Here is a 26,959-nt window from a genome sequence, read left to right as displayed (position 1 = left end):
ATTTGCCTGAAAGAAGTTTTTTTTAAAGGAAATTTAAAAGCGCACCACTGTGCTATAAAGTGTGTATCTGTAATCTTATGAATCTCCTCTGAGATTATTTGGGGGTGAATCACCATGGAATCATGGGCTTCTTCCCAATGACCACTCAGAGAGAAAGTTGTTACAGGATCAGAAGAACTTGCCATTCTCAGCCAGCTAGAATATCCCTGCATGGGTAGAGAACATATGAAAAACTCTGCTGGATCAGGCCAAAGCCCCATCTAATCCAGCATCCTGTTTTCACAGTGGCCAACCATATTCCTATGGGATGCTCACAAGCAAGAGCCAAGCTGAAAATGGAAATGCCGTCAAGTGGATCCCGACTTATGGCTACCCTATGAATAGGGTTTTCATGGTAAGCAGTATTCAGAGGAGGTTTACCATTGCCTCCCTCGGAGGCTGGTCCTCCCCAGCTGGCTAGGGCCTACTCAGCTTGCCACAGCTGCACAAGCCAGCCCCTTCCTTGTCCACAACTGCTAGCTGGGGGGCCACTGGGCTCCTTGGGACTATGCAGCTTGCCCATGGCTGCACAGGTGGCAGGGCACGTAACCCCTGAGCCACTCACTGTGGGCGTGATCTTTCGCTGGCCCTTGACACCCAGGAGACACGAGTGGGGATTTGAACTCCCAGACTCTGGACTCCCAGCCAGGCTCTCCTCCCCACTATGCTATACCAGCCTAGGAACTGGGTCAGGGATGGACAAATCTGCCAATTTTGGTTTGTCTCAATTTCTCATTTATCCACATTTTTGCAACCATTTTCATTAAAAAAAAATCCACAGGAAAATTCATCAGCATTTTTGCATGCAGTTTTGACTAATATACAAACATTTAGAAGCAACGTTATCAAACAGAATGCATTTTTGTGTGTTCGTTTCACTAATATATTATTTGAATACACACTTTCCCCTAAGATATGCATTTTTGTACATGTGGTTTGGTTGGAGAAATGCACTGCAAATTTTGGATGAGTGCCCATTTCAAAGGACAGCTGTGTTTTAGTTCATGTATTGGTTTAAGATGTGCAAACTGGGTAGCTACTCATTACAATTCAAGCAGTATCAAAATTGCTCCCCCATCCCTAACCTGTCTGCTACAACACTGTCCCAGCAACTGGTAGACAAAAAATTGAAATTACAGTCAAATGGGAGTCTTAGTAAAGCCTTCTGTTTTCCCCAGCATCCAAAGCTTCTCTGTGACTAAACAACAACAAAGCATTAAAGAGGCATGCTTATCTCACATATACATTCATAAGACTTTAAAGAGCGTCAACAGATGAGAGAGCTCTGGGCTAGGGAAAAGACCCCAAGCAAACCCAAAGCTGTTGGTTGGTTGATGTTCACTCAGCATTTTACTATTTTCTTGTTTGCTAATATGCAGCATGGATGAATTTTTTAAAGAAAGCCTCTCAGACTTTTGTATAACAATTTCAGAATTGCACCAATAGCTTAAGACAGTTAGACTGCAAGGGTGGAATGTGAATAATGAAAGACTGAACATGGTTAAGATTTAAGAATATGACGATAAAACTCAAAACAGTGGTATGAGCAAACTTGTCAGAGGAACCACGTAACATGCCGTACTATATAAAAAAGGGAAAGCTTTTAAAAATAGAAAAAACAGTCTATAGACATTTATCCAGGAAATTACCCTTATGACAAAAGTGTGCAGGACATTAGATATTTGTAGTGTATTGCAAGCAAATTGTGTCACATGCTGCTTCTTTATTGAAAGAGTCATTTTTAATGCCTGCCCCTTTTGAAATATCTCTAGACTAGCTTCAAAGATTGGAGTCATTTATCCCTGAAATTACACATTCTCTAGCATCCCATGTGTAATCAATTATATGACATAGATCCAATGAATATTGGGTGTCCTTTAAATGTTCTCCCAGCAACATGGGTTGCTCACCGGTGAGCTTAACCTTTTAAATAACCCAACCACATGGAAGGAATCTGCAGATAGTGTGGATCTTGGAATACTACTGCACCAGAAAGACCCATGTGATCAGCCTTGCCTATGTGATTGAGTCATTTAAAGGTAATTGAGTCATTTAAAGGTTCTCCCAGCCATGTGAGAGTCATTGAGTCATCCTGAATGCCCTGGGGGAGTTCCCAGTAGATAGAGCAAGCCCTTGTCACACTGTGAAACAGCAAAGCACATCGGGCTCTTGACACGGTTGCTCCTGAGCGTCCTCTCCAGCACTGTGGAGCCCAGTTTGCACCTTGGTACAGCAGTGAGCTAAGGGCAATGAAACAGGCTGGACAACGGCTAGAGCGCAAGTGGCGAAAGCCGTGCTGTGAGGCTGATCAGGCACGAGTAGAACATCATAAACGTGCCTACGCTGTAGCGGTGAGGGCAGCAAAGAAGGCCCACTTCTCTGCCTCCATCACATCCTCCGCTGTCCGGTGGTGCTTTTCCGTATTGTCAGGGGTCTGTTGACATCAGCTCCAGGAAATGGAGTTTTAGACCCTTCGGAGGCCCACTGTGAATTGCTTGCAAGGCACTTTGAGGGTAAAGTTGCTCACCTCCATAGCAGTCTTGATGCCCCATCCAGATCTACTGTAGTCCCCAATGAGGTGTCCAGTGCAATGTCTGCTGCAACTTCTTGGGAACGGTTTCAGTTGACACGGCTTGATGACATAGACAAGGTGCTTGCAATGATGTGGCCAGCAATGTGTCCTCTTGACACTTGCCCTTCTTGGTTTATTAAAGCTTGCCGACGGGGTTTGACCGAGTGGATCCAGGGTGTGGATCATTGTGGGAGACAGTGGTTCCAGCCGCCTTGAAAGAGGCACTGATCCGACCACTCCTGAAAAAGCCCACCCTGGAACCATTGGTTTGTGACAACTACCGACCGGTTGCAAATACCCCCTTTTTAGGGAAGGTGATTGAGAGGGTTGTGGCACAGCAGTTGCAGGTACTCTTGGATGAAACAGATTATCTGACCCATCCCAGTCTGGGTTCATGCCTGATTATGGGACTGAATCGGCCTTGGTTGCCCTGATGGATGACCTTTATCGGGAGAAGGACAGGGGGAGTGTGACCCTGTTATTCTTACTTGATCTCTCAGTGGCTTTTGATACCATTGACCATGGTATCCTTCTGGGTCAACTTGGTGAGATGGGTATTGGAGGCACTGTTTTACCGTGGTTCTGATCCTATCTCCAGGGTTGCTCTCAGAGAATAGCATTGGGTGACTGTCTTTCGGCCCCCTGGCAGTTGTGCTGTGGGGTGCCGCAGGGTACCATCTTGTCCCCCATGCTGTTTAACATCTATATGAAGCCCTTGGGAGTGGTCATCAGGAGATTTGGGGCAAGGTGTCAGCAGTATGCTGAGGATACCCAGCTCTATTTCTCTATAACATCTGAATCGGGAGAGGCCGTGCAAACCCTTGACCGCTGCCTGGACTCAGTGGTGGGCTGGATGAGGGCCAATAAACTGAGTCTGAATCCTAGCAAGACGGAGGCACTGTGGGTTGGTGGTTCCCGAGTTCGGATAATTGGTCAGTTGCCTGCTTTGGAGGGGGTCATACTCCCTCTCAAAGAGCAGGTCCATAGTCTGGGGGTGCTCCTGGATCCATCTTTGTCGCTAGAGGCCCAGGTGACCTCAGTGGCTAGGAGTGCCTTATACCAGCTTCGGCAGGTAAGACAGCTGTGGCCGTTTCTGGACCAGGATAGCTTGACCACTGTTGTCCATGCACTGGTAACCTCCAGCTTGGATTACTGTAATGCGCTCTATGTGGGGTTGCCGTTGAGGTTTGTCCGGAAGCTGCAGCTGGTGCAAAATGCGGTGGAGAGACTGCTCACTGGAGCAGGGTATCGCCAACATGTCACCCAGCTCCTGAAAAAATTGCACTGGGTGCCCATTTGCTACTGGGCCAAGTTCAAGGTTCTAGTTTTGGTGTACAAAGCCCTATATAGCTTGGGACCAGGACACCTGAAAGACTGTCTTATCCCTTATACACCCAGTCGATCACTGTGCTCTGCAGGTGAGGGGCTCCTGCAGATACCATCTTATCAGGAGGTCCGTTCTGCACAACATGGGAAATGGACCTTTAGTGTGGCGGCACCTACTCTGTGGAATTTCCTCCCCTTAAATATTAGGCAGGCATCATCTCTGTTATCTTTTCAGCACCTTTTGAAGACTTTCCTCTTTCAACAAGACTTTTAAGTTGAGACCTATCCCAGTCTGTGTCTGTACTGGAATTACTTTTTAATATTTTTTTAAAAAAACAATATGTTTTTAACCCTTTTTTAAAGATGTTTTAAAAACTTTTTTTTAAAAAAAGGTTTGTAAAGTTGTTTTGTTTTGGTGTGTTTTAGAGTCTGTTTTTATGATGTTCTGATGTGTTTTTAGTGCTTCTGTTTACCGCCCTGGGCTCATGCTGGGAGAAAGGGTGGGATATAAATCAAATACTAAATAATAAATAATAAATAAATAAGAGTATCAGTGCCAAATGAAAAAACAGCAACAAACCCCTGCCAGTAGAATGCTGGGACGTAAGATATTCCTACAACAGAAAGTGAGATATGAGGATCCTCCAGCAACAAATCAGTAAGAAACATGCACATTCAATGCACAGTGCTATAAACCTTCTGAAAGGGCCAGAGAAATCACTGGATTTCTGTTTGTCTGTTTGTTTAGCTTTTAAGATAAATACAACCTGTGAGCTAGAAAAAGAGATAATAAGAAACAATGAATGATAATCTGGAATTTCTTGACTGCAGATGTTAGATATTCTAGTTGAAAAACCTAGGCACAGAAGCCTTGAGGTAAATGAATTTTGGATTCTCACTGAACATATACACACACCAGTTCTACAATTCTTATAAATAAGATTTTCTGTGTTTTGTCTCTCACATATGGATATCACCCATGATATCCTCTGCCTTCAATTCTATTATGAAGTCATGAATCGAGCAAAGTAGATGAGTAAAGTTGAATTTAACCTTGAATGTGAATTAATCAGAATGCCAACAATGGCAACGAGAGCTCTTTATATCCAATTCTACAGCTGTCATCAAAAACAACATCTTAAGTGGTATTCATTATGTGAAGCACTGAGTGAAGCCTTGACAGCACTGTGTATTTCTGAGGTAAACATGGCCACCTCCTACCTCCCCAAAGAAAATATAAAGAACAAAATCAGTGTTTATATGCTGCATCATATATAGACGCTTCATTTCCAGCACATCTTTAACTGAGTCCAGAAACATATAAATGGCTAGTGTAGGTGATACAAGATCAGAGGAATATGCTCCAGTTTGCTGTTCCTGCTTGAAGAAACATGGCAGCAGAATTCTCTGGGCAAACTCCAGCCAGCTGTTACCTCAGGATTCCCAACTTCTTGGGTAATGGGGTTCTTTTATTAATGTATTTGAATTTATTAGTCACTTACTACCAAGTGACTTACAAAAATCAGGAGCCAAAAGCATAGTGTAAAACCAAAAATACATTACAGTGACCCATAAACAGACCCAGCAACAGAAAAGAATTATCCATAAATAGCAGAAAGTTTATCATAATCTGTCAAATGTCGAGAAGAGACGGGTTTTAACCTGGCACTGGAAGGATATTAGTTATGGTGCCATTTGGACCTTACTGGGAAAAGCATTCCACAAGCGGGAAGCCACAACTGAAAAAGCCCTCCCCCTTGCAACCATCTGCTGAACCTCCTTCAGAGGTGGCACCCAGAGGAGGGTCTCAGTTGAAGACGAGTATGTCCAGGTAGGTTCATATCAGGAGAGGTGCTCCAAAAGATATTGGGATCCTGAGCCATACAGGGCTTTTAAGGTCAAAACCAGTTTAGGCCTCTGGTTTGCTCATCTGATTCTCTGTTCCTCCTGATTCCTAGAGCCCTTTCTCCCTCACCTGATCTGTTTGCCTTACCTATTGGATTCTGTGAAGTCTGTCAGTAATTTCTGGAGCTCTGTGCCAAGAGACTGGATCCAACCTTGGTCTACAGCTCTGGCTGAGAATCCTACCAATAAACTCCTGGCATCAGGCAGCGCTCCCTGCTCTTTGCTTACAGGGAGGGAAACAAAACAGGGAGCCAAAGTAAGTGGTACAAAATGTCAGAACAAAGTGACTGGCCAATGAAAGTTTGAGGCACACCTAGACTCTGTTAGTTTACTTGATTCCTGCCACTCTAGTTTTTTGTTCGATGTTGAAACTATGGGTGCCTCCAGACTGTCATTATTTTGTCTAAGGGATTCAAGGGCATACTGCACATTTAGATGTGTCCAGTTGAAGTAGATTAAAGTGCTCTGTTACCCTAGCACAACAGATCATAGGAGAATGGCTGCCAGAGCCTATTCTTGCCTTCTCAAAATGCTGTGTTTTCCACCATGGGCCCAGCAAGTTGACTCAGAACTATCCTTTGGTGTGGAGGCATATAGAACCAGCCTTTCCCACTATTCCAGTAGTGTCATGCTTTTGGATTTACTCCCACTTCATTCAGTAAGATTCAGATGGTCCTAACTTTGAATTGTATTCCAGCATTAGCTAGTATTTATGCTTCCATTATCACTCCTCCCACTGGGAAGGTCAAACAATGTTCAGTGTTCTATTCCAGAATCTCCTTTACTGCCAATTACAAGCTGTCTTGCTGCTTTTATCTATTGGCCTTGTAGATTTAATTCAGTAGATTTCTACCTACATTCTTCTCCGTGGCTGTTCCCTTCTCCCATATTATTTCTAATTCTGAGGCAGCTGCTGACACCTGCACCTAATGATCCAAATCTTGGCTGTATTGTTTCTCATTAGCCTTCTGTTTTCCCCTAAAATGGATATTTAGTTTCAGTGTTCTCATCATAATAGTTTGTTCAATGATATAACAAGGAAAATCCTCATCAAATTGCGTCGATCTCTTGATGCTTGTTTATGTTAACAAGAGTTGGCATGAGTCTTATGCAGGTTTCATTTTATTAATTTATTAAAATTCTTTCTATCCTGCTTCTTAACCAAACAAATTTTAAATAAAAGAATTATACTGAAATTACCGAAATAAAAACTGTAAAAGGTTTCAGGTTGCAATCCTGAACACATGAATTTCCGACTTAAGGACAGTTTTGTATATAACCTAAACAGACTAAACTCAAAGGTTGCTTCCAGATGGCCACTATTATGCAGGTGGGATTCAAGCACATACAGGCAAATTCAGGTTGTCCAATTAAAGTGGATTTGGTGCTCTGGCATAAGAAATCTGCTTGAACACTCTCCAAAACAACCCCACAGAAAGTGCTGAAAAAATGTAAGTGCTAGAAAGTGTGGGGTAATAATTGCTTGATATGATGTTGTATAACCTCCCTGCAAACAAATCAGAATGAATGCTCAATAAACAACTGATATCATACTATCTCCCTGTAAACTATATGCAAACGAATCAGGATGCTCAATAAGCAGGTCATCTGGAAGTGACCAAATACCATTAACAACTAGAAAGAATAAGCACCTGAAGCTGTTACCTAAATGGAATTCAGGTAGGTGTCTGATAAATTGACAAAGGAATGGAATTCTATAGATGAGATACCATAACTGAAAAGGGCCTGCTCCATGTTGCCACCCAACAAACCTTATAAAGTAGAAGTACTCTGAGAAAGGCCTCCAAAAAAGATCTTAATGGTCAGGCAGGTTCATATGGGAGCAACAGATACTCCAAGCCCTTTTGGTATTCCAGGCTCAGGTTATGTAGAGCTCTAAAGACCAAAACTTAGCATTGTGAATTGTGTCATGAAACAAATCTGAATGGATAGCCAGTGCAACTGCAACTCTTTAAGCACAAGCAAGATAGCTGTTAAAATCAGCAATTGTACAAGACAGCTCTATAGAGTTGCAGTAATCTAATCTGGATGCTATCAGGGTATGTATAATTATTGCAAATTCCTCAGCTTTGGGTCCCCAGATGTTGTTGGACTACAACTCCCATCAAACCCCAGCCAGTTTAGCCAATGGCCAAGGATGATGGGAGTTGTAGTGGAACAATATCTGGGAACCCAGGGTTGAAGAACCACTCTCAGTTACCTCTCATGTGAAAATCAACATATTCATTATTTGGGGCAGTGATGTAGTGCAGAAAAATTTCCATTTCATAAATTCATTAGTAACAACAAAAAGATACCATTGCAAATGCAATATACAGCAAATTTGGCAGTTTCAATGTTTTTAGCTTTGTTTACTAAATACATGTAAAATAAACAAGCTAAGTTAGATCACTCGCTTTGGAGCCAAGGATTGCATCGTGGGCTGGCCACCCCTTCAGCCTCATGTGAGTCATGTGCATATACTCACCCAACACATGCATACACAAAGACACACACACTGACAGGGAGGACAGATGTGCAAACACACACACAGCAGATGGGGGAACAGATCCCTTTCCAATTTCTGCCTCCAAACTCTATCTATCCCACCCCATCCCCTATCTTTCTCTCATACTCTGTGAATTACTCCAAGACTTCTGGTGGACCGTATTTGACCTGCAGGCCACAGGTGAATCATTCCTCCTCTAGGACATCAGAAAATTTTCAGATGCAAACTATTAGCCTAATAGTTGGGGTATGCAGATTTGTATGGACTTCAGAAATAAAAAAGATAGTATATTTTAAGATTATGGAATTCCCATATTAATAAAAACACATTTGTTACTGATTTATGGTACAAATCTAAATTAAAAGCCTTGGAAGATATTCTTCATGATTTCATACATTCATTCATTCAGAAGCCATTTCCATCTTCCAACAAAACCAATGCATGTGACACAACCTACAGAAAAATATATATAGTTTGTGTTGTTGGATCAACCAGGCTCCACCTTGGCAAGCATTCAGTTTCCAATAGCCAGAGACAAAAGATATGCTGACCTGCATCCTTTCGATTCCTGATTCTATCCCTATTCTATTTTTGGCTTTTGCCCTTGTAATCATTAATCCAATTTCTTGTTATTGCATTCAGCCTTGTAACTTAGTCTTGAGTAGGAGTTATCCAGCAGTGTTAGTAGCTGCCTTATGTTAGTGAGTGGATATCTGTGGCAATGTATCAAGTTAAAAGCCCTTATTTTACCATGTTAAAAGCAGAGTGCTGAGTTAAAAGCAGAAGTGCTCATCTTCAAAACAGAGCTAGTCACCCTCCATATATGGCCATTTTGTCATGCTGGCTGGGGCTGTTGGGAGTTGGGTCTAACATAATCCAGAAGGCATCACATTGGCTTATCCCTGTGTTCAACCTACTGAAAGAAACCAAATGTATTTGAATTTTGGAAATTACAGGCTAAAGGTGAAGCATTATATGGCTTCACTGTATGAATGATTCTCTCATTAAACATCCAAGAACAAACCTAATATTCTTTGACTCAGAGTAATAAATTCTGAGGTCTAAAAGGGATGACACAACTGACATCTTTACAAGACCAAATGTCCTCCAATAATTGTCATGTGCAGCTGAACAGATGATACATATTGAACATATGTAGCTCAATATAGCTATACTGCTTTATTTCACCTTTAGTAAGAAGTTCATTTTTAGAAAAGCAGTTTATCTTTCTTTGAAGATGGCAAGTCACTGGAAGTTTGCCTCTCTGCTCAGTAATCTGTTCTAACCACTGCTCTCTCATCATGGGGTAAAGTGTTCTGTTGAAATTATAGTATATAGTATATAGCAGTGATTCCCAACCTGGGGGCCGCAGCCCCCAAGGGGGGTCGCGAAACAATCCAAAGGGGGTCATGAAGAAGACAATTTTTTTAAAAAAAGGAACCTCAAATAATGGTAAGCCACAGATGGAGTGTTGCCTCTATCCCTTTTCTATCTCTATGGTGACTGCCCCTCCGCCAGCGCTGTATCCTCTCCTACCCATGACGTTGTCGATGTCATGACACTCCCATTGTCTCCTCACACTGCATGGGATGAGCTCACCCTTCCCGCCTAAATCCATGAAGGGGGCGCATGGTTGCAGAGAGGAAGTAACACAATCGGCTGGAGCTCCGCTGTTGCTGTGTCTTTTTCTGGCCAGGCAGCCCAGCTACTTGACCATCTTTCCCTCCCTTCTCCCCGACGGGGTCATCTTCCTTCCTTTCTTTCTCCTCCTCCACCCCACCCCACCCCACCCCCGCTTCCAGCCCTGCTTGCCTGCCATGGGCTCCTGCTGGGAGGAAGGGCGGGATAAAGAGCAAAGCGGTGAGCACAGGGCTACGGCTGGGGCGGGCTGCAGGTGAGGGCATGTAGGGTGAGTGGTCTTTGGAGCAACAGAAAACTACACGGAGGCAGGATTACTCCTGGGGTGGTGTTAGTGTTATGCTCTCAAATGTATATGGTGCCTCATAGAATTAGATAAGCAAAATCAGATAAGATACCTCCCCCCCTCAAGTCAACACCTGTGTAAAATCTCGTGCCCACAAACAGGCTTTCGGGTACCCTATCTTTCCTGGGTGGGTAGCAGATGAGGCTCTGTGTGTCTGTGTGTGTGTCTGTGTGTGTGTCTGCGTGTGTGTGATGTCATGCCAGAGAATTTTGTGAGAAATCCTTAAACGAGTTCAAAACTAAAGGCGCTGCAACTGCACGTTTGTTAACTGTGCTAAACGCTTCTCTTCCCCAGTCCCAGACATAACGCTGCTGCTCCACCACCTACTAGCCGCCCTCCTCCTGAACTAGATGGTTTGGGCTGAACAGGCAGGTGTGCACTGAAAGCTCTCTTGAATAGGAGTGATTCAGCTTGCATGCGTAGTGGCTGCACAACTTAAAACTACTCAACATGCATTCTATATCTGGTAATTTTCTGCCAGGCAACCACTACACATGCAGTCTGGATCACTCCCATTCTAGAGTGCCTACACTGCACACCTTCCCACCAAACACGGCATGCAGGAGGAAGCCAGCACAGATTGAAAACCTGCAGTGAAGGGACAAGGGAGTAGAGGCAGGAGTGGCTTTTACTGGGGCTTTTCTCCTCTCTGATGAAGGGGGAGCAACATTGGGCTGAAAATGTCAGAAGGGATGTTTTGTTCTTTCCTCCCAGCATGATAGCTTCTTGAAAAGTAAGAGGAATCCCTTTTCTGGGGGGGGGGGGGGAGAGAAGAAGCCAATGCACTTGTTGCATTGAAATCAAAATATCGAAACAAGTTAGATGTGCAACCAGATTTAAGGTTGAAACGTACATCTCTTCAACCAGACTTCCAATCTCTGACAGCTGCAGAACAGCACCAGCCTTCTCATTAACTCAGTTATACCATGGATGTATGAGCTTGATTTTAAGAACTTGTTAACAGTAATCATTTGGTCACCTGGACACTCTTGGGCTGCATTCACTGTACATTTATTCCACTATTATTCCTCTTGAAACAGTCATGGCTTCCCCCAAAGTATGCTGGGAAGTGTAGTTAAGGGTGCTGAGAGTTGGTACGAGACCCTTGTTCCCCTCACAGATCTACAATTCCCAGAGTTTCCTGGGAAGAGGGTTGGAACGTTAAACCACTCATGGAACTGTAGCTCTCTGAGGAGAACAGGAGACTCCTAACAACTCTCAGCACCCTTCACAAACTACACTTCCCAGGCTTCTTTGAGAGAAGCCATTAGTATTTAAAGTGGAATAATAGCGGAATAAATACATGATGTGAATATGGCCTGGTTTCACTCTTCTTCTCATTGTGGGTTTCAGAAGTAATTAACTGAGCAGATTCATTTGGGGAGGGACCTGTTCTGGAGTCCCTGTGTGTGTGCATGTGTGTCCCTGGGTGTGGGTGTTGAGTGTGGATGTGAGTGTTTTGGGAGCTCCGAGTTATATGTGTGCATATTTGGGGAGTGTGTGTGTATATATATATGCGTATGGGGTTGGCGCATGAAGCCCCTAGTTACTTAGTAAGTTGATGATCCTTCAAAATTTGTTAGAAGTTGTTTATATTCTGTAATCTACCCTGGGACCTTCTGGTAAAGGGCAGATAATAAATATCACCATCATATTTGTTGTTGAGATGAATAAAAAATGACATTACTTAACACTTCATTATGTATTTTTTTCAATTAACAGAGACTATAATTACAATTAGCATATGGGGGGGTCACAAAAGTTTTTGAGTTTACAAAGGGGGTCCCGCGCTCATAAAGGTTGGGAACCACTGGTATATAGTATAGTATATAGTCAAGACACTTCTTCTGTTAGAAGCAAAACAAAACAATTCTGCGTTGTACAAAAAGGGAGAATTTGGCGTGAAGTGCCTGGTACCTCAAAACCACAAGGAATGGGTTTGTGGATCAAATATGATATGGGATTCCTTGTAAATATATTTTTCAGGGTCCCCAAGGAAGGTATCTTTTTTTTATTAAGGGCACGATTGAGAAGGAAGGGAAAGCACTCTCTGAGGAGCACTGTATGCCCTGAACTTGCATTTTTAAGAAGCAACTTTAAAACCTTGCATAGCTTTAAAGAAAGAGAGATCATACTGGGAGGGGGCCTGAACCCAGTCCTGAACCCGCATCTGGATAAGACAGAGAAGAAAACAAAAGAAGAGCACTCAATGGGAGAAAAGCTGAGGGATCTCCTCTCCCAGTCCTGTGCTTACAGTTCCCTGTTCAGGTGTGATTTCCCTGAACAACACCGTCATGGGCAAGGAGGAGCAGGAGTGTGCTCCTACCTTTGCCCCATCTGCCATATCACTGTCACCACTCCCACAGCCCTCCACATCTTGGGGGCTGAACTTCTGCAGTGGGGAACCTGCTCTACTTGGGAAAGCTCCCTGCACAATTTAGGACCCTGAAAGATTAAGGTTCTAAATCACGCCAGTTTAGGGTTGCCAAATTCAGGGCCTGAGAATGATACTGTATCTTTAAGAGAAGAGAAAATTCAGCCAAGTGCAGGTTTTCTTGCAACCCTGTAATGGGAAAAACCACAAGGTGGGATTCTCCCTCCCCCCTGCACAACTTTTAAAGATACAGAAGACCTCCTGGTTGCCAGGCCCAGCCTCCAAAAAGTCTTCTGTATCTTTAACAGTTGTACAGAGGGAAGGGAGAATTTCACCTTGTGGTTTTTCCCATTACAGGGTTGCAAGAAAACCTGCACTTGGCTGAATTTTATCTTCTCTTAAAGATACAGTATCATTCTCAGGTCCTGAGCCTGGCAACCCTACACCAGTTCAAAGTTTACACAAGTATTCTGAAGAGTCTGAATAATACTCATTTTTATTTCTGGCCAGGGTTAGGATTAACATAAAAATGTAAGAAGGGCCTGCTGGATCAAGCCAAAGGCCATTTCGTCCAGCATTCTGTTCTCATTACAGCCAACCAAATGCCCATGGGAAGCCCACAAACTGAACCTGAACACAATGTGCTTGTGTAATCCTATATACATCTACTCAGAAGTAAGCCCTACTGAGTTCAAGGAGACTTACTCCCAGATAAATGTGAATACGATTTTAGTCTGAACCTTGCTAGATTTTAGTATCAGATATTAGTTAAATGTTTTTCAGGGGTTTCCTTGTCTTTTCCAGCTATGAACGACACATTTTTATTTTTCTTATTTTTTTCCTGCTAAGTTTGCATCTTCATTTTCAGATCTGCAAATACGATTTTGACTTTCAATCCTTTTCTGCTAAAGGCAGTGTCTTAGTTTAAAAATATATTATGATGTTTAAAAACCCACCATGTATGCAAGTACCAAGGGAGTAAACAATTTTTGATCTTGCACAATCATTTAAGTAACAAAACATTTAATGTTATTTCTCTCCAGGGTTCATAGTCAGGTTCCTTGCAAACAGTTTCTATGAATGATTATGAAACGGTGCATGTTATAGCATAGATTCAAGTTTCCATTAAAGGTTGACCAGGACTTTTCTCTGGGTTGATTCTCACTGTGTATTGCAAGGGGTAGCCAATGTGGTGCCCACCAGATGTTGTTGGAACTACAATGTGCATCATCCCTGGCTATTAGACATCCTGGCTGGGACTGATGGGAGCTAGAGCCCCAAAACACCTGGAGAACATCATGTTGGCTACCCTTAGTGTATAGATTCTTGGGGGACAGCACTGTATATATCACTGTATTGTAAAAATTTGTCTATTTCTACCCTCTTTTTAATGTTCTTTAACCAATGAACAAGCCATAAGAAGGCTTGTCTTATTGTCTCATGACTGGCAAGTTTACTCTGGAACCTTTGTCAAAAGCTTTTGGGAGTGCAAGCAGGGTCAGTCCCAAAGAACAGCCAGGTCGGGCCCTGGCCAAGGGCCCCTGGAACCACAGAGGCCCCTGAGGGGGCTCTCAATAGGATGGGGGAGGACGAGTAGCGCTCCTTTTCTATGATCCATGGCAGAGTAGCTGCCGCGAATTGCAAAGAGGGACATTTTTCTGTCTGCCTGTCTCTCCTAACTTTTGAGGCTGTGCGGACTGTGTGTGCAGGACTGCTATTAACCAAGATGGCGGCCGAGGTTTCCCTAAGGGGCCGAAGCCTTCGGTGCCATCTTAATTGATGGCAGCGACGTGCGTGCATAGCAGCCCACACAGCCGCAAAAGGCAGGAGAGATGGAGCCAGCAAAGCGGCAGGCGGAAGAAGCTCACTCCCTGAGAGACAGGTAGGTGCATGCGTGTGAGTGCATGTGTGTGTGTGTGTGAGTGCATGCGTGCACGCCAGGGCCCGGGGCAAGCTGGTGCCCAAGGGCCCCGGCATGTCTGGAGCTGCCCTGAGTGCAAGCATATAATGTCTATCAGGTTACGTCCTCCGTATCTATCTGTGCAGTGACATTCTTGAAGATTTGGTGAGACATGACTTCCATTTGCAGAAGTCACAGTGATTCTTCCTCATCAAGACTTGATTTTCCTATGTGCTGAATTCCAGCTTAAATAAAACTTTCCAACAACTCACCAGTGTCAGGCTAATGGGCCTGTAATTTCCTGACATCATCTGGTTCCCTTTTTAAAAATTGATGTTGCCCTGGCTACCTTCCAATACTCTGGTAAGGAGGACGATTTTAGTGGCATGTTCCTTATTTTTGTTAGATCAACAATTTCACACTTGAGTTCTTCAAGAGCTCCTGGATATGTGCAGTCCAGACCGTGACTTGTTAATTTTTAATTTGCCAGTTCATCTCTTCATCTCTTATCACCTCTATTTGGCATCGTACTTCAAATGTCTTTCCTAAAAAAAGTGATTCAGGGGCGAGTATCTGTGTAACATCTTAGGCAAATGGATTTAAAGAACTCATTTTTCTATGCAATTTTCCCTACCCTTCTTCAGCAGTCCTTTCACACCTCTCCCGCCTAATGGTTTTACTGTCTCTGTGGCTGTTTCCTGTCTTGTATATTTAAATAAATTGTTATGATTTGATTTAATGATTTTATCAAGATGCTTCTTAATTTTTATTTTGCTTACGTTATTGGCAGAGATTTACAAGAATTTTGGTTCTTTTTAAATTTTTCTTTTAACAAGACTTGCACTACTTTAAAAGAAGCCTTTTATAGCTTCCTTGACTGCTTGTTCACCATGCTGGCATCCTCTTAAGATTTGTTTGACCTTACGATCTATGGTATACATTGTAGCAGAGATTCTGTTGCCATGAATTTAAATAACTATGCATCCTGAACACCTTGGGCTCTCTTGATTCTGCCTTTTAAGTTCCCTTTAACTAATCTATATCTATATCTATCTATCTATATTGCAATTTTCCAGCAAATGCAGTAATGACAATTTAGGGGGGGAAAGACAGCCATTTGAAGACAACAGTCTTTAAATACACTAGCTACCATTTCCCCCCTGTATTCTCATTAATACATTCTACCTAATCCCCACATCAGGAACCTGAAGCATTTGCCCCCATCATCCTCATGACTCATCCAAAACCAGATGTTCCTCAGCTCCTGTCAGCTTTTGCCCCCAGAAATCAAGTGTTGAAGAATCCTAAAGAGTTACTATGACAGAATAACAAACTGATATGGACAGATCTTTACTCTCTGTAGAGGCTAGGGGATTACCAAGTGACCTGTGAGTAGGGATGGAAAGATCTGTCACTTTCAGTTATCTCGGTTTCTAATTTTTCTAATCTGAAATTCAGTTCACCGCATTTCAGCAACAATTTGCAATTTTAAAAAAATCTTCAATAAAATTCTTCAGCATTTTATTTATTTATTGCATTTGCATACTGCCCCATAGCTGAAGCTCTCTGGGCGGTTTACAACAATTAAAAAGATTAAAAACAGATATACAAATTTAAAAACACATTTTTAAAAAGCAATTTAAAAACACATGCTAAAATGCCTGGGAGAAGAGGAAAGTCTTGACCTGGCGCCGAAAAGATAAGTGTTTTAGTGCCAGTTTCTTCTAAAAAACACTTTTTATGCAATTTTAACTAATGTACACATTTTTGCAAGCAATTTCTCCTTATAATGTTTTTTGTATGTTATTTTCATGAATACATTCTTTTTTAATGCACATTTTACTCTAATATATGCATTTTTGTAAACTTTGGAGAACTGCATTGCAAAATTCAGAAAAGTGTGAATTTCAAAGGATGGCTGTGGTTTGGTTCTCATATTGTTTCAGAAATTGTAAATTTAAGAAATTTGGCTTTAAATGAGAGATTCTCCCCATCCCTACCTGTGAGGCATATTAAAAGCTATAATACAGCTACGTTGAAGAAGGTCAAAATGTGGGTTGCACATCAGCTGAATTTTCTGCAGTAACATTATCACTATTAACAATGGACAGAAGCAAGTAATGGTGGAATCTCTCTCTAGTCACCAGGAGAAAATTGCTACTTGTCACGGATAAGCAGGGGAGACTAAATTGCAGTGTGTAGCTAAGAAGATTATTTAGAAAAAACCATAAACAAAGATTGACTGAGTAGCTGGAAAGAACATTTTAATCAGATATTTTGACCTGGGAGTTTCAGGTGGAAATCCAGAAATTTAAGAGCATTTCATAAAACACCAAGTGATAAGATCTATTACTCAGTCTCCAAGCCTTTGAATTGCCTTTTGAAAAACAAGCTGCAGTATAGAGTTGCATGTTTTGTTCTAATATTTTATACATTGTCTTAGCATGCCCTTTCAATCTCTGTGAAAGAGGTGTTTTCTTCACAGCAGCCTAACTTGCCAAGGTTGGAAATGCATGAGCATTAAAAACAATTGGAAGAAAGAACTGACACATCAGACCCCATGGCCTGGATCCTCCTAAGCTCCTGTGAGAACTCTACTCACAAGATGCTCCTGCTAAGAGTGGGGGGAGATTTTCACCAGTTCCCACATCCCCCTGCAGTCCCCTGTGCCAGCCAAAAATCGGATCTGGATTTTTGAGGACCCTACAGAACAGTGTGGGAGATGGCACTGGGGACTTCAGGGGAAGCTGGTGAAGATCCGTATGCTGTCATTCCACCACTAGGAGCCTCTACTTGGATCAGAGTTCCTTCTATTCACAGAAGGGCAACTCAGGATCCAAATCCATTTGTGGAACATGCTGCCTGATAAACAGCATATTTTGGTATATCCCTACACACATATGCCCCACTTGATATTTAAAAGGATGAACAGACTGCATGTTCAAAGCATGCTACTGTCTTGTTACTAACTCAGTCACAGAGCACTTTTAAATCAACCATACCATCTACGCATTAAGCCTGTGACAGATTTTTCGAAGAATGGCTATCGTTTGGTTCTCATATTGTTTCTGAAACTGTACATTTATTATTTATTTATTTATTTATTTAAAATATTTCTATCCCACCCTTCTACCCTATAATAGAGCACTCAGGGCGGCTTACAAAAATAAAATCAAACATGTACATAATGAAATTGTAAACAGTGAAATCACAAAAACATTAAACTAAATTAAAATACATAAAATACAATATATATATATATATATATATATATATACACACACACACATATATATATAGGGATTGGTACTAAAGGGACTACAAAGGTAAAATTTAACATAGAAGGCATAAAATCAGTGTCAGGCTCCACCTTCAGTCCCTCCCAAAGGCTCTCCGGAACAAAATTGTCTTCAGAAGTCTCCAGAAAACCAACAGGGAGGGAGCAGAGTGGACTTCTTGGGGTAGGGTATTCCAAAGCTTGGGGGCCACAGCTGAAAAAGCTCTCTCCCATGTGCCTGTCAATCTACCATCTTTCACTCCAGGCACGCAGAGAAGACCAGAGGCAGATGTTCTTAAATCCCGGGCAGGTACATAAGCGGTCCCTCAGGTACATTGGTCCAAGGCCGTTTAGGGCTTTAAAGGTCAGAACCAGCACTTTGAATTGTGCCCGGAAACAAACTGGGAGCCAGTGGAGTCGATAAAGCACAGGGGTGATATGCTCCCTGCGCCATGCTCCAGTTAACATTCTGGCTGCTGCATTTTGAACCAACTGCAATTTCCGAACTGTTTTCAAAGGCAGCCCCACATAGAGTGCGTTACAGTAATCAAGCCTCGATGTCACCAATGCATGTGTCACTGTGGCCAAATCAACTGCCTCCAGGAACAGATGCAGCTAGCAGACCAGTCTGAGTTGGCCAAAAGCACTCCTGGCTACTGCAGCCACCTGATATTCAAGCAGCAGGGCAGGATCCAGGACTCCCCCCAAACTGTGGACCTGCTCCTTCAAGGAGAGTGCAACCCCATCCAGAACAGGTTGCAACCCTGTCCCTGATGCAGTTTCCCCCTTGACCAGCAGTACTTCCGTCTTGTCTGGATTCAGTTTCAGTTTGTTAGCCCACATCCAGCCCTTCACAGCCTCCAGGCCACCGGTTTAGGATGAGCATTCCCTCCCTGCCATCAGGTGGTAGGGAGAGATAGAGCCGAGTGTCATCAGCATATTGATGACATTGTACTCCAAATCTCCTGATGACCTCTCCCAGCAGTTTCATATAAATGTTAAAGAGCATGGAAGACAGAATGGAACCTTGCGGTACCCCACAGGCCAACGGCCAGGGGGTCGAGCAGTAGTCTCCAAGCACCTCTTTCTGGGTCCTGTCTGTCAGGTAGGACCGGAGCCACCGTAAAACAGTGCCTCCCAATCTCATCGCAGCTAGACGGCCCAGAAGGATACCATGGTTGATCGTGAGTCTAACCTCGGCATGTATGTTGATGTCACTCTGGACCATCAACCTGGGGAACTGCAACACCAACACCAAGACCAGCTCCACCAGTTCAGGGAGGGAGACTGTTGGGCAGCGGGGTGGATGGTACACCAACAGAATCCCCACTGTCTCCCTGACCCAACGCCAAGCACAAACACTCAAAGCTGGAGGTATTAGGGACAGGGTACCTGACAGGGGAGATAGATTCCCTGCAGACAATTGCGACTCCACCTCCCCATCCCCTGGATCTAGTCTGCTGGAGTGCCACAAAACCTGGCTGGGAGAGACCTACTCTGCCTTGGCCATTTAGCCAGGTTTTGGTAATACAAGCAACGTCAGAGCATTCATCCAGAATTTAGTCCTGAATTAAAGTGGCGTTATTAGTCACTGACCTTGCATTCATCAGCAGGACAGTAAGATCCAGGGAGTTCCCAGCATAGCTACCAGTGTCCCGAGGGTTGGAAGGGGGACCAGAAGGGATGCAAGCATGAAGATGTCTTATATCCCTTCCCCTGTAACGGCCAGTCTGCCTCCCACAGCTATTACGTCCCCTGCCCAATATTACGTCAATGGCAGGCCCCTGACTACTCCTACCCCGGCACATGTTAAAAGAAACCTGACAGGGGGGTGGAGAAGCCATGGCTAGAGGTGGCTTTTATAAAAGGGAGCTCTCTTCCCCACCCTCAAGCAATTGTCTTCTCCTTTGTTACCCCCAACTGGCTTCAGCTGGCACCAAGGCCTTGCAGGGAGTAGCAGCTGACACCCGAGGACGCCTGCAGTTGGAGTTTTTCAGGAAGCCACAGCAGCAAGGTGTAGGTCCTGCTGGGTTTCTCTCACCTTCCTCATTTGAGAAATTTGGCTTTAAATGAGCACTGAATTGAATTTCTGGGCACAGCTGCTTCAGTTTTTCTGGAATTGCTAAGAATGGCTACTGGCAATGGTATTATTTCATCCTCAGGCAAGGAGCAGAATATATTTTATTTATAACAAAAGGAAGCGAAAGCAAAATGTGAATGGTTCATGAGAAATGCTTAAGTAAAAGCTATGATGATATTAAGGAAGAATAAAGCCTCAAAGTAAGCCCATCATGAATGCTGGGTAACTGATATCAGCTTCATTCACAAGGTGGAATTGTTTGTTTTTTAAATAAACATTGGAAGAATGATGGATCATAAAACTCTTAATGTTTGAGGATAAAGGTTCATCTGAAGTTTTGAAAATCCTCGATCTATCATTCAAGGGCATAAAGGTCCTTAAAGTTTTGTTTATCAATTTAGAGACAATAAATTTTGGGTTAAGAAATGCATAGACATAAGCTGAATATACATACAGTTTCAGTTTATTGCAGGGCCATAGGCCAACACACACAAAAAAATGCGGTATACGACATAATAAAATAAAGCAAAGTGAAATTTATATACAGATTCTAAGAATTAAAATATGATAGAATCGGAGGTGTTCATTAAAATTTCCAAATCATATATCATAGTTCTTTAAAAACATCGTTCAAGGATTCTGATAAATAAAGAATACTGATAAATAAGAGCAATAAAAAGAGTTAATGGGAGAACCGTCTCCCCATTAAAACCGGTTAGAACTTCTGTTTCGAGTGGAGTTCTAAAACAAATTTAGCTCTTAATTTCTGAGCTGCTGTCACAAAAAGAGCTACTTTATGGGTTACCTCCGGCTTTAAGTCAGACATTAAGAAGATTATTTTATCAGCATCTGTAGACATCCCGTAGGTGTCTAACCACTTCTTCAAGAACTTCGTTCTAAGGTTCTGATAAATTGAAGTGTATCAAAATATGTGGAAGGTCCTCCTCCCCATTGGAACCACAGATATTTTCTTAGTTCCTTTGGGATACTAGATATCCTCCCCTCTCTATCAGCGTTGGGCAGAGTGAAAAAGCGTAAAGCTGTAAATGCATGTCTGAGGCTAATAGGAAGGGGCTGCATAAAATATGGGGAGCAGTTATGATCAGTTTTGAATCTCCAGTACCATGGGGCTACCCAGGAGTTAAGTAGAGTTAGATGGTCTAAATACTCACAATGTTGGAAAACCGCCTCTCGTAATCTCTTGCTTGATCCTAGGGTATTAAATTGCTGAATGGTTAGATGAAATCTACGTAATAGATCATCTAATTTATTACCCCATATATTACGTGAAAATGGGTGGTCAAAGCAGAGGTTTAATAATTCCTTGCCTTGCGATGCTATGGGTGATCTCAAAAACTTCAGAAGAGTTAAGTGAATATGCGCGCCCAACGGAGGGAGACCAGTCTCCGCATGCAGCATTGCTGATGAAGTTCCTGGAGGGAGGAACAGTAGACGCCTAAGGAAATTAGGTTGAATAGTCTCTAAGGATGAGATTATTTCATCTTCCCAACCCCATACCGATGCACCGTACAGGACCTGGGGGATTACTTTGGCCTTTCAACCTTTTAAAGCTGGAAGGATCAGATTACCGCCAGTGGAGCGGTAGAACTTTAAGATTGCACCCACCGTTTTTGCCGCTGTTTGCTTTATGGATTGCAGATGGGTTTTCCAGGAGAGGGTGTCCGAAAAGTTTACTCCCAAATACTTGTACACACGACACTGTTCCAACTGATAATCATCCATTGACCATCGATGACTCGCGAACCTCTTTCCAAAAACTAGAATTTTCGTTTTCCCATAATTTATATTTAACCTTTCATTTATACAAAGATCCTGGAGTCTTCTCATCAGCTTTCTGAAGCCGATAGGAACTAAAGAGAGAAGAACCATATCATCTGCATAGAATAATGCAGATACCTTCCTTTGCCCAATAGAGGGTGGAAAATATTGGGGGTCGGATATATCAGTGATAATGTTATTTAAGAACAGATTGAACAGCAAGGGGGCTAAAAGGCACCCCTGCTTAACACCCCTCTCCACCTCTATCGGGTTCGTCATATCTCCATGTTGATTTACTCTGACCCCGGCGTTAGTGTCAGTATATAAGGCCCTTATGAGAAATAGTAGCCGACAATCTATTTTCATATTATATAGCTTGGTCCAGAGGATATTCCTATCCACGGAGTCGAAAGCTGCAGCTAGATCAACAAATGCCGCATAAAGATGTCTTGTAGGGCCAATCATGTTCTGTTTTGCCAAGAAGTGAAGGGTTAGGCAATGATCAATCGGAGAGGACTCTTTTCTGAAGCCAACCTGTTCAGGGGGAATAAGTTGGTTTGAATCCACCCATTGTTCTAACTTTTGAAGGAGAAATTTACTATAAAGTTTAGACGCCACATTTAATAAACTAATAGGGCGATAATTTGAGGGTTCAGAAGGGTCACTTTTTTTATAGATTGGGACACTAATATTCCGTCTCCATCCTTCAGGAATGATGCCAGAGTCATTGATTCTGGAAAACAAACTTGCCAGGATGGGAGCCCACCAATCAGGGAAATGCTTGAATATTTCGGGAGGTAGGAAATGTTCCCCAGGGGATTTACCATTTTTCAACGAATCTTAAGAGATCTAATTTCTTCAATAGATACTGGGGGCCACACTGGGAGACTAGTAATGTCCATGTCCGGGAGATTAGTATAAGAAGGTGATATTCAAGGTGTTGGTCTTAACCTTTAAAACCCTATACAGTTGTGGCCCAGCTTATTTGAAGGAGCGCCTCCAGCATCGACAGGGATGCCGCTCAACAAGATCAGCGTCAGAAGACCTTCTCTGGATCCCACCTGTCAAAACAGCTAGACTGGTGAGGACTCGAGAGAGGGCCTTCTCTTTTTTTTTTTTTTCAATAATTTTTATTCAGATTTTCACAAAACACACAAGACGAAATCACAAAACATTCAAAGACAAAAAACAAAATCAAAAATAGTCAAACAAAAAGAAAAAAAGAAAAAAAAAAAGAAAAATAAAAAATAAAGAGTAAAATATTGACTTCCCATTTGTCAAAGATCAAATCAGTTATAAGTCTATAATATATAACAATCCTGTCTCTTAAGTCATATTATAAAATCACTTTCCTCCAGTAGTTATCTTACTTAATCATCAAATCTCATAAACATTACTTTATTCTTTCCACAAAAAGTCAAAGAGAGGTTTCAATTCTTTAAGAAATATATCTATCAATTTTTTTTTTCCAGATAAGCATATCGATTAATCCATCTCATTACTAATTATGATAATCTTATTGTCATAACCATAGTCAAAATAAACATTTCAATTAATCCATCACATCAGAATCTGTTAGGTTCAGTAATTTCAGTAGCCATTGTTCTATTATCCCTATTAGTTCCATTTTCCATCTTCCATCTTCAGTAGTCTTGTTAAGTCCAGTAATTTCAGTATCCAATCTTCCATTATCAGTATTCCATAATAATCTTGCTGTCAAAGCCATAGTCATATAGTAAGAGTCTGATGGGAATTACCTCTATCCCAAATATTTTCTTGCCATCCATTCTGAATAGGTTGCTGAAATACTGCTGTAAAATCATATCTCTGTTCTTTTTTTCAAAATACACTGGGTCATCTCTTGAAAGTTTTTCCATTGTCACATGGCTGCAGTTAATTCCATAGATTTTCTCTATATTGGGCTCCATCACATCATTCCAGTCCAGAAGATTATCCATGCCATTGATAACTTTATCTCTAGAATCTTCATTAATTTCTTCAGAGATAACATTGAGTTCCAAACAATTGATTTTATTTCTAAAGTCCATAGACTCCAAATCTTGTTCCTGTTCCACGTTTGTTCCAATCTCCGGGATCTCCTCTCTCACAGGGACCCCTGTTCCAGTCTCCAGGGTCTCCTCTCTCACAGGGACCCCTGTTCCAGTCTCCAGGGTCTCCTCTCTCACAAGGACCCCTATGTCTTTAATCTCCTGTGTCTCCAAACAATAGATTTTGTTTCTAAAGTCCATAGACTCCAAATCTTTTTCCTGTTCCACGTTTGTTCCAATCTCCGGGGTCTCCTCTCTCACAGGGACCCCTTCCAGGGTCACCTCTCTCACAGGGACCCCTATATCTTTAATCTCCTGCTTCATTTTACTCAATTCAATTTTCAGCTCCTTACAACCCTGTCGCAGGTTTTGTTTCGTTATCTCAATCTCATCCATTATTTTCTGAAACATAGTTATTTCCAGATTCTCAGCCACTTTCTTAATTGCCATTTTAAAAGAAAAATATAGGAAAACCACTTCTTATTTCAGCAACAATTGGGTTAATACTCCAAACTTGGTGACATCACAGTATAAACAGAGCAGACAGCCTTATCTCTCCATGCTTAAGTAAACAAAATGCAGTTCCCAGGATCGAAACAATTAATGGCGGTCGTCAGGAAACAGATTCGTCAAAATAAAATAGACCAAAAAGAGAGTAGTCTCAGACAATATAATATTCTTCAAAATAAAAATCTGGAATAGAAATCCCTCTTCTGTGTATATCTTTAGAATGCAAATCCAGGACAGCTTTTTGCAACAAAAACAGAGATAAGCTATTAATTAGTGAGTAGCAGAGAGAAGTTATGGCTCCCCAGTGAGATGTCAAAAACCGATCAATCTGGCAAATCTCTTTTAAACAGCAACAATTTAAGTCAAGTAAAAGAAAAATATAGAAAGAAGGGTGCTTGCCTGTTAGTGCGTTCTCTCTTAGAAGATAAGATGAACGTTCGCTTTATCAGATAGAGCTTGTTGTTGAAAATCCGTCCCACCTTCGTCGGCTGGACCTCGTCCCATAAATTAATGAGATCTGGTCGTCCCAACAAAAATAGGCTTTGAGGTTAATCTCTTCGTTTCTCCCTACCCGGGAGAAGTTTAATCAGTCAAAAAAAAAAAAAATCTGACTGATATATCTGAATAAGCTTCTTTTGAGGCAGGAGCCCGTCTCAAAAGCAGGCACAGGCTAAGTCACCCTTCCCGGAAGTCCGAGAGAGGGCCTTCTCAATTGTGGCCCCCACCCTATGGAACTCTCTCCCAAATGATCTACGCCATGCCCCGTCTATAATGAGCTTCCGCCGGACCCTGAAGACCTGGTTTTTTAGGCAGGCTTTGGAATGGGCTAGTTTTACTGTGTTTTTAAATTTTTAACTGTTTTATATACTGTTTTATCGTGTACATCACCCAGAGTGGCTGGCTATCCAGCCAGATGAGCGACTAACAAATCTCATAATAAATAAATAAATAAATAATTGAGGAATAAAGACTATGAAAGTGAGCATACCAAACTGAAGTCGGGATTTGTTGCGTTTTTATAGGGTTGAACGGACCCATCCCCAACTTAACTAGGTTCCAGAATTGGCACTCTTGTCTTGTAGAGACCGCCCTGTCTAACTTCTGCCAGCGGAGTATTGCGAAGTCCATTTTCTTTTGTCGCAGAAAGCTTCTATAAGAGGCCTTTGTTGATTTGAAAAGGGAAATTTGGGATTGGTCGCTTGGATACTTAAGTATTAACCGAAGTTGTAACCTAAGGTTTCTTTTTGCTACTCTGCATTCTTGGTCAAACCATGAAAGAAAGCTGAATATATATATGTCCTGATAAGAATAGTCAGAAAAGTTGATGTATTAATGTTAGGATTAAGACTTGTTGAAAGTAAATTGCTTTATCCAGAATAAATGTCTCCATGTTATGTTGCTGAGGAATTTTTAAGGGAAACCACTTAGTGAGTATGAGAAAATTCCCTTTCAATATATTGAAGTTGTGGGAATGTTAAGAAACAATAAGATAGTTCAGAGTCTGAGCCTAATTGATAGGACAGTTTTATCGCTAGATGATAAGATTCTGAGAAACTGGATTAATAAACTCTGAAGGTCGAACATACGAGTTTTCTATCACCTGAAGGTCACTTGCCTGTACTATGCTGGCAACATCTTACAAGAGCTGGCAAGAGCTGGGAACTTAGAGAAATGCTCTCGTATTTTGAACTATTGAGATCTATACTTTGTAACAAGAATTGTTTAAGTACTACTCTTGCTTACCTTAGTATGTACTATTAGATGTTTATTAATAAAAATATTCTGCTGCAATTACTGTTGTACAAAACCTGAAGTGAACCCACAATTCTAGGTTTACATTTTGTTGAAGCGGATGAGTCAGCTATAGGTGGTAAATTAGCAATCTAGTGCTTTCTAAAAACTGGCAGCATGAATTGATACAACCTGCAAAGCTAAAATTCCTGACAGCCGTGTGTGCAAACTGGGATATGAGGCTGTAGGGATTGCCGTGATACATAATGAGACTCTTCTCTCAGGTGACCATCATCGAAGAGGATGCTCAGCATTTGAATTTTGGTAATATTTAAAAATATTACCAAATGGGGGACAGAGGGTGAAATCTTAGTTTATTTATATAAGGCTATCTCAGATGAACAGCACTGGATGCTTATACCTGGCTCTCCCTCTGCGTCCAGTCAAGGCAAAACAGAATTATGAACTTCTGCAGAGGCTATTCATGAATAAGTATCTCACCTCTCTACTAATACACATACAAGTGTACATTCACTTATCTAATGTCAAAAAACAACAGAAGATATGAACCTAGATCAACCTCAATCTGTCGTTTCCTGTACCACTGCTTCTTGCACAAACAAGCAGCAGTAAAGCACATTAAGATCTTCAGACCATTTGTGCATGTGTATATAGCTTATGGTACAGCATCTCCAATACTCTCCTAGGATGCTCTTGCTTCATATTCCTTTCCCTATTCAGCTATATGAATTTAAAGCCATGCTGTGGTTCTCCATGAGTAGCAGCACTGAATGCGGAAACTTCTAATAGGTGAATAAGTAACACATTCAAGTATTATCATGCATCGATTCAAATGTGTTGTTTTGGGGACCCAATAGCCTATGGTCAGGTGATCACACAAAATTGGATAGAACAAGTATATTCC

At 42.0% G+C, this 26,959-nt stretch overlaps 1 protein-coding gene across 6 annotated transcripts in view; it reads right to left on the bottom strand.

Moving 5' to 3' along the window:
- Positions 1-26,959, bottom strand: part of PLPPR5 (phospholipid phosphatase related 5) — a 115,206-nt gene that overhangs the window by 65,565 nt on the left and 22,682 nt on the right. The window contains exon 1 of one of the 6 annotated variants that reach the window (XM_061633703.1): positions 8,903-9,001. The exons of the other annotated variants lie outside the window; for them this stretch is intronic. Within the exon in view, the coding sequence (XP_061489687.1) occupies positions 8,903-8,965 (63 nt within the window). The 5' untranslated portion in view covers positions 8,966-9,001. Of the gene's footprint in view, positions 1-8,902; positions 9,002-26,959 lie in introns of those variants that run through there. 6 annotated transcript variants of the gene reach the window in all.

Source organism: Rhineura floridana, chromosome 6, assembly GCF_030035675.1.
Source record: "Rhineura floridana isolate rRhiFlo1 chromosome 6, rRhiFlo1.hap2, whole genome shotgun sequence".
Taxonomy (NCBI): Eukaryota; Metazoa; Chordata; class Lepidosauria; order Squamata; family Rhineuridae; genus Rhineura; species Rhineura floridana.
The sequence above is the reverse complement of the archived record's forward strand: the minus strand, read 5'-3'. Positions and strand labels throughout refer to the sequence as shown.